This window comes from Phascolarctos cinereus, unplaced genomic scaffold (assembly GCF_003287225.1).
Source record: "Phascolarctos cinereus isolate Bilbo 61053 unplaced genomic scaffold, phaCin_HiC Scaffold_1;HRSCAF=81, whole genome shotgun sequence".
NCBI classification, from domain to species: Eukaryota; Metazoa; Chordata; class Mammalia; order Diprotodontia; family Phascolarctidae; genus Phascolarctos; species Phascolarctos cinereus.
The window spans coordinates 38910297-38926958 of NW_027555514.1; the positions used below are offsets into that span (position 1 = coordinate 38910297).

A 16662-nucleotide genomic window follows, 5' to 3' on the forward strand; every position below is an offset into this window, starting at 1 on the left:
AACTCAACTCCTACAGATTCAAAATGAAAAATGCTGTCCACCTCCAGAGAAAGAACTGATGGAGACTGAATGCAGATCAAAGGACATTATTTTTCTTTTTTTTTTTTGTGGGGGTTTTTTTGGTCTATGTCTGCTTTCACAACATGACTAATGTGGAAATATGTCTTGCACGACTGCACCTGTAAAACCTATATCAATTTGCTTACTTTCTCAGGGAGGAGTATAGGAGGGAAGCAAAGGAGATAATTTGGAACTCAAAATTTTTAAAAATGAATGTTAAAAATTGTTTTATATGTAACTGGGAAAAAAATTATTCAAAAAAATTAATAGCTACAGATACATGACACTAAGTAGCAAAGAGGGAAATCAAGGCCAGAGAAGGCCAATCCAGCAGAAAAAACCATAGAGGAGGCTTTATCAACTCAACCACAGCTGGGAAGTAGAGAAACGAAGAGGGTGCTTCCTGCAGAGAAATCGGACGAGTGCACTTCTGGAATTCTGACGCAGGTTAATCCAAACCCAAATACTCAGATACAAACGGTGCAAGTGCTCTTTTCCGTGATTAGGCACAAAGACCAAAGCAGCCACTCATCATGTCAGAAACAGCTTTCCTGAAACTTACCTGAAGCCATGAAAGCTCACTAAGTCACAGTTCTAAGGGGGGAGTGACGCAAGTACAGGGAAAAACAGGAAGACAGCTGCTGCCTTTGCTTATCTGGAGGTCATGTGGTGGAGGGACTGTTCTGGCCTAGCCCCAGAGGCCAGAGCTGGAAACAACGGGTGGAAGTTGAGAGAAGGGAGACTTAGGCATGGCTTAAGGGGAAAAGCCTTAATAATCAGAGCTGTCCAAAAGCAGAATTGAAAGTGAAAGTGTTCCCCTAGAAGCAAATTCCGTTTGTTAAGTATCCAGCACAAGGAGGGCTAGTCCAGGGGTCCTGACTACATGTTGTATCATTGGCCCCTCTGGCAGGCTGGTGAAGCCGAGAGAGGCCTCTTCTTAAAATCAAGCTCTCAAACACAAAATAAAGTGCACGAGATTGCAAAGAAAACCAACTATACTGAAAAGTTAATCAAGTCCCAGGACCCCGGACTAAGGCTCCTGAGACTTAATGAAAGTCTGAAAGTCTCCCTGAAAGTCTCCTGAGACTCTGCCACCCTGATTCTTAAAAACCACAGTGCTCCTCAAAACAGTTTTCAAAATGCATTATCATCACATACTTAAAATAAGAATTACATGGACAAAATGTCTACATGAGCACACAGACCTCAGGTATGATGGTAAAAGATTCCAGATCAGCATTACCACATTTCAAGAAGTTGCAGCTGGCCGGGGAGCCAGAACTGTGATCCAGGGGGAAATCCTGGCTCTGCCACTTAGCAGCCTGCTGACCTGGCTATATAAGCTGACAGCTATATAAGCTCTCTGGGGCCTCAGCTTCCTCATTTCCAAAATAAGGGGACAGGACTGGTGGTTTCTAAGGTCCCTTCCAGCTCTAAAATGCTGATCCTGCAATATTACAGATTAAACTACGTTTTAAAGATGAATTAGAAAAGCAGAGTCAAAAACATACCAACAATGCTGTCAAAAAAAGCACCCCGGAGATGCCAATCATTCTTATCATTGAGGAAAGTGATCATGTGGGACAATAAGACATCATTGGCCTTCTGCCGTCCAAAGAACACACATAAACGTGTGATTCCATTTTCCATCAGGGTTTGCTTCACAATATTCTCTGGGTCGCTCAGTAAGGTGACAACTTTCTGCTGGACCATTTCATGTAAAGCTTGGAGTTCTGCAAAGGGATTAAAAAGGAGTCAGTATTCGTGGGATCATAAAAACTTTTCCTCTTGCTACCTAACAAGAGTAAATTAAACTATAATACTGCCAGCAGCTGGCTCCCTAACTGATTTCTGATAATAAATGTTTCTCAGAATCCCAAGCTCTGAGTTGGCAGAAATGCTTTGCCTCAAAAGATAAATGAAAAAATATCCTACTTAACAAATATTGCAAAAATAATCATTATCCCAACTGACAAAAGTCTATTTATGAGGATCGGGAAACAAAGGGAAAATACAGGTAAGGATATTTCCATAAGTTAATTCAATCAGGAAATTAATTAAATATTGGCTTAATTTGGGGAATAATTTGGTGTTCAAGTTCAATTAAAAAAAAAAACCCCAGGGCAGCTAGGTGGCACAGTGGATAGAGCCCCACCCTTGGAGTAATAAAGAGGACCCAAAATCTGGCCTCACACACTTGACACTTACTAGCTCTGTGACCCTGGGCAAGTCACTTAACCCTGACTGCCTCCCTAAAAAGTAAAAAACAAACAAACAAACAAAGGAGACTAAGGCAGCAGTGGTGATACAGTCTTGGCCTAATTCTTAGGCCTTCTGTCACAGTAAGAGAAGGTCTAGTATTCCACAACATCCCAGAGGAAGAGAGCAGGGCTTCCTGCACTAGGCAGGCCAGAACTGAACCCAGACGCAGGACTAGCCACCAATCAGAACCTCTGCTACCCAAGGGGATCCTCAAGATCATGACTCCCCCAAACCCTAACCCGCTCTACCAATCAGCCTGGAAGAGAGTAGGAGAGCTACTTGTACCTGGTAAGCTCAGGACAAACCCAACTCCGGGTCCAGGGAGAAAATATCACCACCCACCACTCCCCCCAATGTGTACCCCAGTCTCCAAGGTGGGGTTTCCCTATCTCATTCCACACAAATGCTAATCAAGACCTTCTCTCTCCTCCTCATGTCCCCTAAAGGCCCTGCTTCCTTCCCCCTCCCTCTCAGTTGAGCATCCTGCCCCTTTACTGGACATTCAAGATGCCCGCTCTCTTCATCTTAAACCCCTGACATCATCTCTTACTCCCTCCTCCTGTCCCCCCGAGTCGCTGACCCTTCTCCTTGCCAAGGCCAAACCGCCTACATGCGCAATCAATCCCATTCTCTCATGACTTCTCCAGCAGACTACACCCTCAATCTTCCCAACTCCAGCTACTGGAATCAATGTCTCCCTATTAACGAATTCCTCCTTAACTGCCTTCAAACGTGCCCAAATCTTCCCTGTTCTTAAAAAATCTTCACTAGACCATACTATCTCCTCAATCTGTCATCCTGCATCACTCCTCAATTCTCAACCACTCCTAGAAAAAGCTGCCTATGCTTACCTCCACCTCCTTCTCTTTCACTCATTCCTCAACTCTTTGCAACTAAGATTCTGACCTCATCACTCAACAACCATTTCTTCACTGCCAAATCCAATAGTCTTTTACTAGGCCTCATCCTTCTTGACTTCTGTACTGCATTTGACACTGATGACCATTTTCTTCTCCTAGACATTTTCTGCTCTCCAGATTTCTCTCTCTACTCTTTCAGGTTCTGTCTGACCTTTCCATTACCAGCTTAGCCTCCATTTCATGCTCTGTAACTCTGGGTGTTCCCTAAAATTTCATCCTAGGCCCTCTTCTCTCTCTGTACTCTTCCTCTATGACCTCCATCAGCTCCTAAGGATTAAATAATCATCTCTATGTAGATAATTCACAGATCTGGACATCCATCCCCAATTTCTCTCCTGACTTTTAGTTCTGCATCACCAGCCGCCTTTTAGACATTTCATACTGGATGTCCCAGAGACCTCTCCAAGCAAAATGCTTAAAACAGAACTCATTCTTTCTGCAATCACCCAGGTTACCAATCTCAGCATCATCCTCAGCTCTCTGACCCTCATGCACTCTCCACCTATCAAAACAATTGCCGTGTCTTGCCATTCCTACCCCCGGGACAACCCTCTACCACACTGGTCTGGGCCCTCAATTCCTCTTGCCCAGACTACTGCAATCCCCTTTCAATCAGTCTTGCTGCCACAAGTCACTCCATACTTCAATCCGTCCTCCACCTAGCAGCCAAAGTGATTTGTCTGAAGTGCAGATCTGACCATGCTACTCCCTTCTCAATCAATTCCAGTAAATACCCATGGCCTCTGGAATCAGATGCATTTAAACTCCTCCATTTAGTGTCTAAAGCTCTTCACAACCTGTCCCCAACCAGTCTTTTCTGCTACACATACACACGCACCAAGACGTACAGTCATTCAGACACACTCACACTCTCTCTGTCTCCAAGCTTCTGTCCCTCGTGGCTGGAATGTCCGCTCTCCTCAGCTCTGCCTCACCGAATTCCTGTCCTCCTTCAACACCAAGTTTAAGACCTCCCTTCTACTGAAAGCTTTTCCTGATCCCATCCTCCACTACTACAGCTCTCTTTCTCCCAACTATTGTATGTGACAGTGTATCTATGATAGTATATTCTGTATATATTCACAGCTATTTAAATATGCACGTGTCGTCCTCAATAGAATGGAAGCTGTATCAGAAGGGTGAACTGTCTTGTTATTCGTATTCGCAGGACCCAGCACAGTGCTTGACACTTAATCAACACTTTATATATGCTTGCTGATTCATCAATTTTCTACCTACAGCCTTTCATTTATTCCCAAAGTAATAGTAATTCCACACTGTCTCATAAAAAAGCCTTATGCAATCACACAATTCAGGACTCTATTATTCATCTAGCCCTTAATCTAGTTCAAAGATCACTGGACCTGGAGTCACAAGGACCCCTTCTGGTCATTAATGGGTGGCTCTATTGTCTGTATGGTCTTGTATACATCATTTAACCTCCACTGGGCCTCAGTTTCCTCATCTGTAAAATGAGGGATTAGATCAGGTGACCTCTAAAGTCCTCTCAAGCTCCACACTCTAGAAGTCTACATTTCTTTGGGTGATTCTGAATCCTTTCATTCATTTGATATTTAGAGAGCGTCTACTCTACTTAAGTGCTTAAATGCTATGAAGCATGCTAGGAGGCAAAAGCAGGATTCTAGACCACAGGGAGCCCTATAATAGTTACTGCACAGAGAAAAAGTCTGCTCTGAAAAGGAAGTTCCCAGAGAAGCCAGAAGAGGAAGGCTTCATTATTTACAACTTAAGACCATCACAATACACTTAGGTAAGGGGACCAAAGTTAGGATTTCTCAGCTACTGTTAACTCACGCAGGTTTAAAGATGAAAGAAATGTTGACACAATTAAAATTTCCATGGAAAGAAAAATGTGTGTGTGTGTGTGTGTGTGTGTGTGTGTGTACATATGTGTATACATACACACACATATTGAAGATATGTAAAAATTAGAATCTGAACGTGACATTACTGAGCATAGTCAAAGTTTGGTCATAGTCTAACTGGAAGAGAGCAAAGGAGAGAGTGTGTTCACTTCCCAGCCTTGTTTCTGACTTTCCTCACCCTGGCCAGGCCTGACTTGGTTGGCCCAGAACACAGAGGAGCTTCTATTACCGAACCACTCCAAAAGCAAAGGCAATGAGAAAGTGAAAGGCATGTTACCTGTGTCATAATTTTCACTGGGATGTGTCACTTCATCTAATTCTTCACTATTCGGGTCATTTTCCATATTGAGATTTTTCAGCTGTACCAACTCCAGGAATCTCAGAGCTGTTTCTGCCAGTAATGCTATGTTTTCTACAAGATGAAGAAGAACAATGAGAAAACAATAATCTTTATTAATATACTCTTACATCTGAGTACTTTTCTTTCTGTACCACCCCGTCATCCCTTCCAAAAAATCCTAAGCCTTATAACTAAGAAAAATGTTCAAGTTTCGTAATGCATTCTCAAAATACCTGCGTTAGTCAAACTTCCAATTACCCAACCTCATAATATACAATTGAGTTATTTTCAAAACTATGAACCTTAGAATGCTATATCCCTTCTTAACCTAACCCCAACTGCTATATGTACATACTCCAAAAAGCTACCACAAACAACGTTATCAATAAAGCTTGCATTAACACATCATATTGGGTGCCACCCTAAAGTCTGCTCTGCTCCACATAAGGCCCCATCAACAGCTCAGCCCTGGCACCCAATCTGTTCCTCTGCAGGCTTAAGTACCTTCACAGACTCTCCAAGGAGAACCACCATCTCTGGTCAGATCTTAGCTAAGAAGAGAAGTAGGGAGGAAAGAGCTAGAGCTGCTTATCCCTCCTCCCAGCAATCAGGGGACTCTTGGACCCTTATCTACCCCTACCTCATTTCATGGATTAGAAATGTCAGAGGTCACATAAGGACTTGTCAGTTCTCCCCAAAGGCCTGTTAGCGTACCAGCTCCACCCTGCCCGCTCCGGCACCACGAACGTCAGCACTTAGGATCATCTAGACAGAGGTGTCCGGACAAGACTCTTTCATTTATGATACCACTGCCACATGTATCTACTGTATCTGGCCACTAGACCCAGATGGCTCTGGAGGAGAAAGCGAGGCTGTGACTTTACACAGGCTTCTTTCATTTAAATCCAATTCACTTACATGTCATGGCCTCACCTCCCTGACATCATGGTCCTCTTTGAAAACAAGGGACAAACAACAACATGGGAAGAGCTGCCCCTTGCCATGGCTTTTCACCCAAAGTCATATTTTCTCAAAACAAAATAATGATATTAGGTAAAAGTAATGCTTTTTCTTGCCTAAGAGCATCCCCTTTGCATGGGCTTACCTGATGAACAATATCTTGATTAAACAGAAAGTCACTAGGTTATTAAAGGTGGTATCACTAAATTAGCAGTTCACACTTTACTTGCTTCCCACTTTAACCACTACTGGCTGGACCTCACTGACCTGACATCACTGGAGGAGGATGCATTTTCCAAGCTCACTTGAGGTTGAGCGCTTCCATTTTAGCTTCTGGATAGAACTAAAAAGCACTACACATTTCCGTGACTTAGTAAACCGCAGGTATTGAATACCATGTATTTATTTTTGTGGTAAAAGCTAAGGGTTGTAATGAGTATCAGCTGTTGTACCATGCTACATAACAAGCTCAAGTACTGCTGACACAATTAACACGGGGAATACGTTTTAACTGAAAACTCCGAAGTCTTCAAAGTCGTTCCACAGTCAGCAGGCCTTGGCAGGGCCAATGGACTTTCTGGGGCCAATGCCATACGGGCCAGTAATGCAGGCTCCTGTGTGCACACTACAATGACTGTACTTGTTCTGTTTCTTGGGTTTCCTGGTTGTGGCCAGATGTCTTTGACATGGACCTTTGGGGATCTGTCTTTGCTCTGCTTGGTATTATTTGGTTTACCATAATATAAGTTACGTTTGATAAGTAAATCAGTTAATTTGTTTACCTACTTCAACTAATCCTATATTACATAAATATGTAACTAATAAAGGTTAGTCGGTATATCTGTGGGTTCTTATTTAGGTCCTAAAGCCATCCACCCCAAACTACAGCGTCTGCTGGGCTTCACACACAGAAAGCAGCACTGCCATTTATCTGGCAGCAGTCACAGGTGGCCAACTCATCACAGGCAAGAAAAAGCCTGAAAAAGACCCTGCTGGGAGGCATGCCCCAGAATCTCACACAGCAGCAACAGCACGTAACACAGCACAATTCACATTGGCAAATCCTTTTCAAACAACAACAATACCACACTCACTGTGTACATACTAACCAGAGGATTAAACACACTCTTTTACATCTGCCAGATTATCAGACAGACACATATGATTAGTTTTGTGTTGCTAAGAAATCCTTCATGCTGAAATGAATGTTTCCAGCGTTTATGGTGAGTTTGTTTTTAGGGTGAGATGAACAGTTAATCATTCAAGTAAAAGTGGGGCTAAGTGAGCCTCCACTGAGGCCAGGAAACCAACAAAGTGCATTTACTCATCATCAAACAGCCAGAAAAAAGAAGCCATGTCCAGGAGCTCCAATCTCAGTCAAGCTAAATTGCTCTAGTAGGGACACTGAGAACCCCAAGACACTAGGAGGTTCCCAAAGGTTCTCTACTACAGAACTCTAAAGACTCATGATTTCACAGGGAGTTTCTATGGCTCCCTCTAGAACACATCCCAACCCCTCTACCAATCAGTAGATGGTCTATGTCAAGATGCTACGACTGATAAACTCATCACTGTGCAGCCACCCTGTTAATGCACTCCTCCAGACTTCACTAGGCCTCTCCTCACCCAAAGGTCCACGTAGTCAAAGCCTTCCAGCTTGGCAGGACCTGTTAGGGTGGACACTCCATGAGAAGGGCCACAGTGAACTCTGGCTCACCTCTATACCATTCTGATGTATTAGAATGTTACTGCATGTTAGTGGGGAGCCATTAATTCTCATTTCAAGCTACTCAAATCCAGTCGTCAGTTTTTCATTAGCAATGAAATTATAAGAATCTGTTTTATGTAATCACCACTGGCTACTTCTGAAAAATGTCAAGAGCATAAAGACACACAGAAGTCATTAGAGTTGTAACCTAGTAACATAATCTCAAAACTCCTTTTTAATATACATGACCTTAATGTTATATGTCAAAATTAATTCCCACTAAAATTGAAGAGACTTGTGTAAGAGTTACAGTCACTAACTTAGAAAAATGATTATAAAATCATTAATAGAGGACAAACCTACCGGCGTAAGCCAGCCTGACGATAGTCGCTTCGTCTTGAGCCAAATGTGCTATTCCTGGCAAAATGTACTCTGGATAGATATTGATATCATTGCGGGGCACCTCTTTGACAAGAGCCAGAACCTTGGTGAGTGTCCTCACAGCTTCTGCCCTCACCCTAGGCACAGAGTCATTGCTAAAATGCAGAAGATACGGCGTAATGCGATCCAGAAGGATTTCCACACTTAACCTTGGGGCCAAGTGAAGGATGAGCTCCAAAGCAGCCAGCTTGGAGTCACAGGACTTGAGGGTCTGAAGACAGGAAGTTATGACAGACACCAAAATCACCAGCCCATTCTCCTTCGTCTCGCCCTCAGCTTTTTCGGTTCGATCGTGACCACACAGATTGTGGACGATGTTATCCAAATCCTTCCTTATGACCAGGATACGCTCATCAGCAGAGAGGAAGGTCTCCTTAGCAAACTGGGCCATGTAAGGCTGGAGGAACGTGTAAAATATTTCAGGGAAAGCATTGCCGCGCTGCTGCTTTAAGTAATCTTCTGCCTCTAAACGTTTATCAGGCTCACAATGGATCATCTGGGTCACCTGCACCGAGCATGAATGAATCAAAGGGAATCAAAGAGACAGGAAGTTAAAAGTCCTAAGAAAACTAAGATAACAAATAGCATAAGCAACTTTGCAACTCTATGATGGAAATCCATAATCAAGTATCCTCAGAGCAATGCAGCAGCTGGGGGGAAGTCTAAGCTAATGTCCCCCTGCCCACATCAACAGGCCTGGAGCACACCACAGGCCCAGAGAACAGTGCAAGTGATACCACAGGGACCTTGAGTCACCGACAGAAGGCTGTGTGCTGGAGAGTACACTGATTAATACACATCAATGATAAATGAGTCATCCAAATTGCCACCTGGATCTCACTGGACCACCCATAGATGACTGGGAGGTCAAAAACTCAGCAAGATGAAAATGGGGATAACAACAGCACCTACCTCTCCAGGTTCTCGTGAGAATCAAATGAACCAGTATTTGTAAAGCGCCTGGCACAAGGTAGGTGACACAGAAATGCACAGCACTACATTGTTATTATCATTCCCTCAGGCTGAATGAAATAGTGACTTCTCTTTTGACTAAATTCTCTGTTAGTGGTTCTGTCTCTTCAACCCACTGGATGGTCCCAGAATGGGGAAATGCTGTATTCTGTTAACTGGTATCCTCTCATGCCTACTTCTGTTCTCTCTTAGCTTTTAAGACTAAGGAACAAGGGGTGGTGTCTGTGTCCATGCCTCATTTCCTGTATTTCTTCTCTCCTTTTCCTCATTGATTGTAACTCAGGGAGGAACTGAAGGATACCAAGGGAATCCAGGTAAACAAGTATTGTGTGAGAAATTCAGTCAAACAGGCTCAGGGACTAAGACGAAAAAGAGAAGGCTTCAGTCAGCTTCCACACAGTAAATGCCAACTCACTGCGGCTCAGAGGCTTTTTTACCCAATTCCAGGTTTAGACCGTTCCAGACAAATGACAACATCAGGTGTCTGATTACCAGGTTAATGCGCTATCACTATAACAAGAATTTTAAGATGTCTTTCTACAACATACTTATCACAGACTTCCAATTTCTAGCTAACCACACTTACCAATTCTCTGATGCTGCGGTCTTCAATTTTGTTTAGCACTTGTTCAGGGAAAAAATGTCCATTTCTATAAGCCAAAAGCTGGGATAAGTCAAACAGTGGGACCCCTTCAGTAAATAGCTCAGCTATCACACAACCTGGAAAACATAAGATGTAACCTCTACAGCAAAAGACATACAACAGAAACTAAATCCAACACATTTTATCCACACAGAGTAAACAATTCAACAAATTCCTAGAACTCAAATACAAAGTAAGTGAAATGAATTACTACTGATGATATTAAGAGCTGAGGTTTACAGAGATGGCATCTTACATCCATTACTCTATTTCACGGTCACAAAAAGACACAAATAGGTACTATTGTCCCCATTTTACAGTTAAGTAAACGGAAGCTCCAAGAGGGTTTACGACTGTCCCAAAGTCCACAAGTAATACCGAACCGTACAGTGCTGACAAATGGGAAGAAACCTGATTTTCAAAGGTTCATAGGCAGTGTAGTACAGTGAAAAGAACCTTACATTTGGAGCCAAAGAACCCAAGTTTAGAACCCAGTTCTGGTACACACAGTCCCTGTGTAAATATTAGTTCACTGAATTGGGCAATTTGTTCATTTATAAAATAAGGGGAGTGCCTAAATTGATCTAGGATCCCTTACAATCCTCAACCTAGGACCAAAAATGCACAAAGTCTCATTAATCCTTTCTCCCACTGTAAGGAGAGAGACCAGGAATCTAGGAAAACTGCTTTCCTCCTGTTACACTTAAAAAAAAAACTGTCTTAAGTTAATCAATTGAGCCAGGTAACAGGAGACCTTCCATCAAGGAAGGACTGCTGATAAGGCAGCAGTGCGTGCTACTCACCTCAAAATTGTGCAAGACCCAACAAGCCAAGAATTGCAAAGTGACCCATGTTCCCAAGCAGGCAAGGATGTTTCCTTAAATCACAATATGCACTCAAACAGGCTTAAAGGAGGCCTTAAAAATAGCCTTTCATTCTATCTAGTGGCTTCTGTTCACAGAATGGCAGTCCCCAAGTGCTTTGTTCCCATCTATGCAGTGTCGGTTTTGAGGGGTTGGTTTACTGGGGAGTTTTGTTGTTGTGTGCAAAGGGAGAAGTCTGAAGAAAGAATTTATATTTACTTTATGGAATCTATCAGTCTTCTCTATGCTCTTTCAGGATTGCCAGCCACTCACAAAGTTTGGGACATACGTTTCTTGAATGAGAGCCAGAAGGATACAAATAACTGCCTCAAATCAGCAGAGAGAAGCCATTAAAATGAACTGACAACCTAAGAAAATGGCACTCAACTTCCAAAATGCTTAAGTATTTAGAGAAGCCAGATTCAAAACATCTGAATTACTGATCTCTTTCAAGAAGATGGCAGAAATGCTGTATGACACAAGCCAAACAATGTAGGCCCACACAGAGTGAAAGAAAATGGAAGCCTAGGAAAGGAGGTGACTATGAAATAACTGATGGGGGTCTAGAGGTTCAGGGGTGCTGGGACCCCAAAATCAAGACATGCAGTTCCTACCCGAAAAAATTCAACCCAACCCTTCTTTCATCCAAAGACAAGGTTTATTAGAACACCCATCATATTGGGCAGACTCTTAAGGAATCTGAGCACCTGTGAGATATTGGCTAGATTGTAAAAATCTGAGCAGTGGCTAGATATTAAGAATCAGAGCATCTTAATGGAGACAAGATGGACCTTATAAACAGAAAGACTATGGGAGAGATCTAGGAGTGGCCAAGTAGTCTATGAGGTAATAGAACTCCAGGGACCTGAACCACTTGGCCTAGGGAGAATGGAGCCCAGATAAGATAAAGGGTGGGAAGTGGCCTGGGGCCACAGGGAGGTAAGACAATGGAGGGCTAGGCTAGGTCAAGGGTAACAGAATCGGGAGATTGGGTTTAGAGACAAGGAAAGGCCAATTGATGGAAATATGGCCTCAGGGGAACTCCAGAGACCTCCTTGATCAAGTGGGAGAATTCAAGGAGAATCCCTTAGACAAATGGGACCCAAATTCTTTTAGGAGTAAGGGGCAAAGGTCTTGGCTTGGGCCCACACCCCATCAATAATGTCTACAAAAGGAAGTCAATGAAATAATGGAATGCTAGATTTAGGAAGGACCTCTTGAAAATTAAAAATGATTAATTCTGGAAAGAATTTTGAAAGGTATTATTTCTACAAGTGGAATCCATTATGCCGCTACCCATCCCCCAAGAAGTGAGAGAAATGAGACAGACTAAAAACTATAGAAAGGCTCAAAAAGAATTCACATAAATACACTAGTCAGAAATCTATAGGAGATTAAGAAAAACCAAAACGTCACCACAAGATAGATGAACTTAGGAAGTTAATATGATAGTGTACGACCTTCCCAAATATCCTCAGGTGTCGCTATCAGGGACACTAGAGTGGGCCGGACCAGGCATAAGGATCCCGACTAATAATACTTAAATCACTCTATACCCAATTCCAAAAAGGAGCTGTGGGCATGAGCTCTATAAATACATTCATGGGATGCACAAATGCACTATAATCTTAATAAATTTCCTAACTTGTTTAAAACTGACTTCAACTTCTTTAGGATAAAGAACTCAAATAGATTAAATTCATATGTAATACGTAAACTTATGGAAAGACCTAAATAAAACAAAAAAACAAACAAATACAGGCATTTTTGTCTAAAAACTTCTGGTAAAAATAGAGCGACTTCACATAAATGCATCGAGTGCTGGATTTGGAGTCAAAAAGACCAGAGTTCAAATCCTGCCTCAGATATTTACTAGCTGTGTGACTCTCGCAAAGTCACTTAACTTCTCTCTGTCTCAGTTTCCTCACTTATAAAATGAGGACAATAATACCTCTTCCCCAGGTTGTTGTGAAGCTCTTGGCAAACCTTAAAGTGCCATAGAAATGCAAGCTATTAATACCAATGGCATCTATTGGCAAGAGTGTTGTCATGCCAATTAATTTCTCAAGATTTAATTAATTAAAGCAATGCAAGTCATCATTGCAATGGGGGGGGGGAGAAGAAGTATCATTCACTTAAGCATATTTCAGCAACTCAGATACATACCTGCTGAAAAGATGTCCATGGCACGCTTCAGCTCCCCTCTCGTCCTCTGGTTGCTGTTCGTCAAGTCCACTAAGGGGGTGGAAGGATCTTTCATGCACTCTAACTCGGTGGCAAACATGCCACCATCAACAAAGCGCTCCGGAGCTATATAGCAAGTTCTCCTCCGCGATGTGTCAAAAAAATAGTTGAAATCGGCAGGGTTGTCTTCTGGAAGATAAGTAGGTTTAAAACTGGCAAAGTCTGTTAGAAGAACCCAATTCCAACTGGTTACCATGACATTTTCAGTTTTGATGTCCCCATGCCGGACCCCAGACTTGTGAGCTTGGTCCACAGCAGTCAAGATCTGGAAAGCAATCCACCGCTTTTCAATATTATTTAAGAATGGACGGGTACTGATTCGATCATAGAGGTTGTCTCGGACGTACTGCCTGAAGAGCAGAGCTGCTTTTTCAGATGTTTTTTCTGTGGCCCTCTGGAAGGGCAAACAGTTCTGGGCTGAATTAAGCCTTATTTTCAGCTCTTCCAGTTCCTGTTTATAGCTAGTTAAAGGTAATGTTGGATCCTGAATTGCAAAGACCTTCACCACCACCAAACCTTCTCTGTGCTTGGCTCGAGCAACTTTAAAAAACCGAGTACTCCCAAGGCTTTTGTCATATTCAAAATCATGGATGTCTGAAAAATAGCTGTCCACAGAAAGGATCTGGGAGGGGGCGATGCCAGCCAGCTGGTTTCCCATAATGACAGAATCTCCGTCAATATCGTTAAGATATGATACCTACAAAAAAAGACAGATGAAAAAGATGGCACAGGAGACAATCACATTCCTTTATGTGCCCCCTCCTCCCTCTATTTTAAGAGATAAATGGACTAAATGCTTTCACTGAGACTGGCAGGACCTCAAGTTATTCTCTATATTCAGGATGGTGTTATTTGAAAATGGTCCGACACGAAGATCTAGCTACCCGGGAAAATAAAGTGACATGTGCCATCTAAGCAGTAAGCTGAAAATGTTAAGAATTTACATTTCTTGATTTAAAAAAACTCAACTCAAATAATATTTACTTAGCATCTATCATAAGCTCATTGCCATGGCCAGGCATAAAAAAGAAGCAACACCCTACCCCTAGAGGGGGGAAAAAAAGAAAAATACACAATAATAACACACTTCCTCATTTTATACAAGTAGTCAGCTGAACTGCCACAAAGGCAGGACAAAAAAGGCTAGTTATCTTAGCCCAGTACAGTGAGATTGGGAGTCACAAAACCTGGTTTCAATTCACTAAATGCCTATATGACCATGGGTATATCACTTCCGCTGTCAGTTTCTTCACCTGTAAAATGAAGGGTTTGAACTAGACCACTAAGTTTCTGCTACCACTACAACTACAATCCTATCTATTATCCTAGACCAGGGGTGGGGAGCCTGAGGCCACATGTGGCCTTCTAGGTCCTTGGGTGCAGCCTTTGGACTGAGTCCAAGTTTTACATAACAAGTTCTTTTATTAAGGGTATTTGTTCTGTGAAGTTTGGATTCACTCAAAAGGCCAAACCTGAGGACCCAGAGGGCCACAGGTTCCCCACCCCTGTGCTAGACCTAACTACAGAATTTGAGTGACATTCTCGCATAGCTCTTCTTAATGTGCGTCAAAACACTTGGTGTATTAGAGAATGTGCTGGATTTCGATTCAGAACACCTGAGTTCTGAGACTTTACGAGCTAATGGTAGCCAATTAAATCAGCAACAACTGGACCTGAGGCTAAGATATAGCCAACGTCTGGAACTGGATGTCACACAGATATCTTAAACTCCAGAACTGAACTCATTATCCTTCCTCTATAACCTCCCCCATCCTCCAAACTCCCCCACTACTGTCAAGGGCACCACCAGCCCCCCAGTCATCCTGGCTCGAAACCTGGACGTCACCCCTGACTCCTTGCCTACATCTACTATGTGACCAGGTCCTGGTGATTCCACCTTTGTGACATTTCTCATGTGCCCCCTGGTGAGACCACCTGATGCAGACTCCCATCATCTCACCTAGGCTACAGTCTACTTGTTGGTCTCTGCCACAAATCTTTCCCACTCCAATCTACCCTCCATTAGCTGTCAAACTGATCTTCCTAAAGTACAGCTGTGACCATGACACCCCCCCCAACACCACCATTCGATCAATTCTGAGGCTCCCCCGTTAACCTCCAGGACTATCTCCAATTTGTCCTACATCTGTCTTGTTTGTACACAGTTGTTTGAATGCTGGTTCCCCCTCAGATTGTGAGGTCTTCGAGAGAGAGCATGGATTGTCTGTTTGTAACCCCAGTGCTTAGCACAGTGCCTGGCACATAGTAGGCATTTAATAAATGCTTAATGACTCCAGTAGTAAATACAACATCCTCCCTTTGAAATTCAAAGCCCTTAACCTGGCCACTCCTAGGTTTCCAGTCTTCTAACACCCCACTCCCTCCATCGGCAATCCAATGACCCTGGTCTCCTTACTGTTCCTCACACAAGACTCCATCTCTCCAGCCTGTGCCTTGTCACTGGCTGTCCTGACACCTGGAATACTCTCCCTCCTCAGCTCTGCTTCCTGGCTTCCCTGAATCCCAACTAAAATCCTACTTTCTACAAGAAGCCTTTCTCAATCCCCCTTAATCTTAGTCCCTTGCCTCTGTTGACAGATTATTCCATATTTATACTGTATATAGCTTGCACATAGTTGCCTGCATGTTATCTCCTCCACTAGACTGTAAGCGCCTTGAGAGCAGGGCCTGTCTTTGCCTTTCTTTGTATCCCTAACGCTTCGCACAGTCCCTGACACAGGGAAAGCACAATAAAAGCCTGGTGACCCGCCTAACCAAGTCTCATTTCCTTCGACCACAAAATGGGGATAAATAATAGCTGCAATACCTACCTCACAGGACTGCTGTGAAGATCAAATGTGAAGATCAAATGAGATAAGCTTTGTAAAGTGCTTTGTAAACCATAAAGTCCTCTATAAAAGGTCATGAGGCTTCCATTCCACAGTGGGGAGAGAAGGGGGAAGCAGAGATGAATCTTGGCCAAAGCTGTTAAAACTAAAGCAAAAATAAAACGAAAGGAAACCAGTAAACCACGATGCCAACAGCTGCTGCCAGATTCTGCTGTGGCTGACTCGGGCTCTCCTACCCCCCAAAAAAAGAAAACCAAAACAAGACCCAGGTTCCCAACTGAGCTAAACTTCCCAGTTCTGAAGAGCCGAGAAAGAGGAGCAGATTCTCAGGAAATTAAGATGCCAGTGTATCAAGGGCTAGGGCAGGGGTGGGGGACCTGCGGCCTCGAGGCCACCTGTGGCTGTTTATTAAGGGGGATTTGTTCTGTGAAGTTTGGATTCAAAGGGCCACTTGAGGACCTAGAAGGCCCCAGGTTCCCCACCCCTGCCGGGAGACCATCCTCCAGGACCTGAG

General features: G+C 43.2%; 1 protein-coding gene across 2 annotated transcripts in view; it reads right to left on the reverse strand.

Moving 5' to 3' along the window:
* PIK3R4 (phosphoinositide-3-kinase regulatory subunit 4) overlaps window positions 1–16161 on the reverse strand; it is a 66560-nt gene extending 50399 nt beyond the window's left edge. For both annotated transcript variants that reach the window (XM_020987260.2, XM_020987261.2), the window contains exons 1-6: window positions 16131–16161; window positions 13222–13996; window positions 10136–10269; window positions 8500–9082; window positions 5406–5540; window positions 1572–1793 (exon numbers count right to left, since the gene is read on the reverse strand). In XM_020987260.2, coding sequence (XP_020842919.1) covers window positions 1572–1793; window positions 5406–5540; window positions 8500–9082; window positions 10136–10269; window positions 13222–13957 — 1810 coding nt within the window. In that variant the 5' untranslated portion in view covers window positions 13958–13996; window positions 16131–16161. The remainder of the gene's footprint in view (window positions 1–1571; window positions 1794–5405; window positions 5541–8499; window positions 9083–10135; window positions 10270–13221; window positions 13997–16130) is intronic.
* Between the last annotated feature and the right edge of the window lie 501 nt (window positions 16162–16662).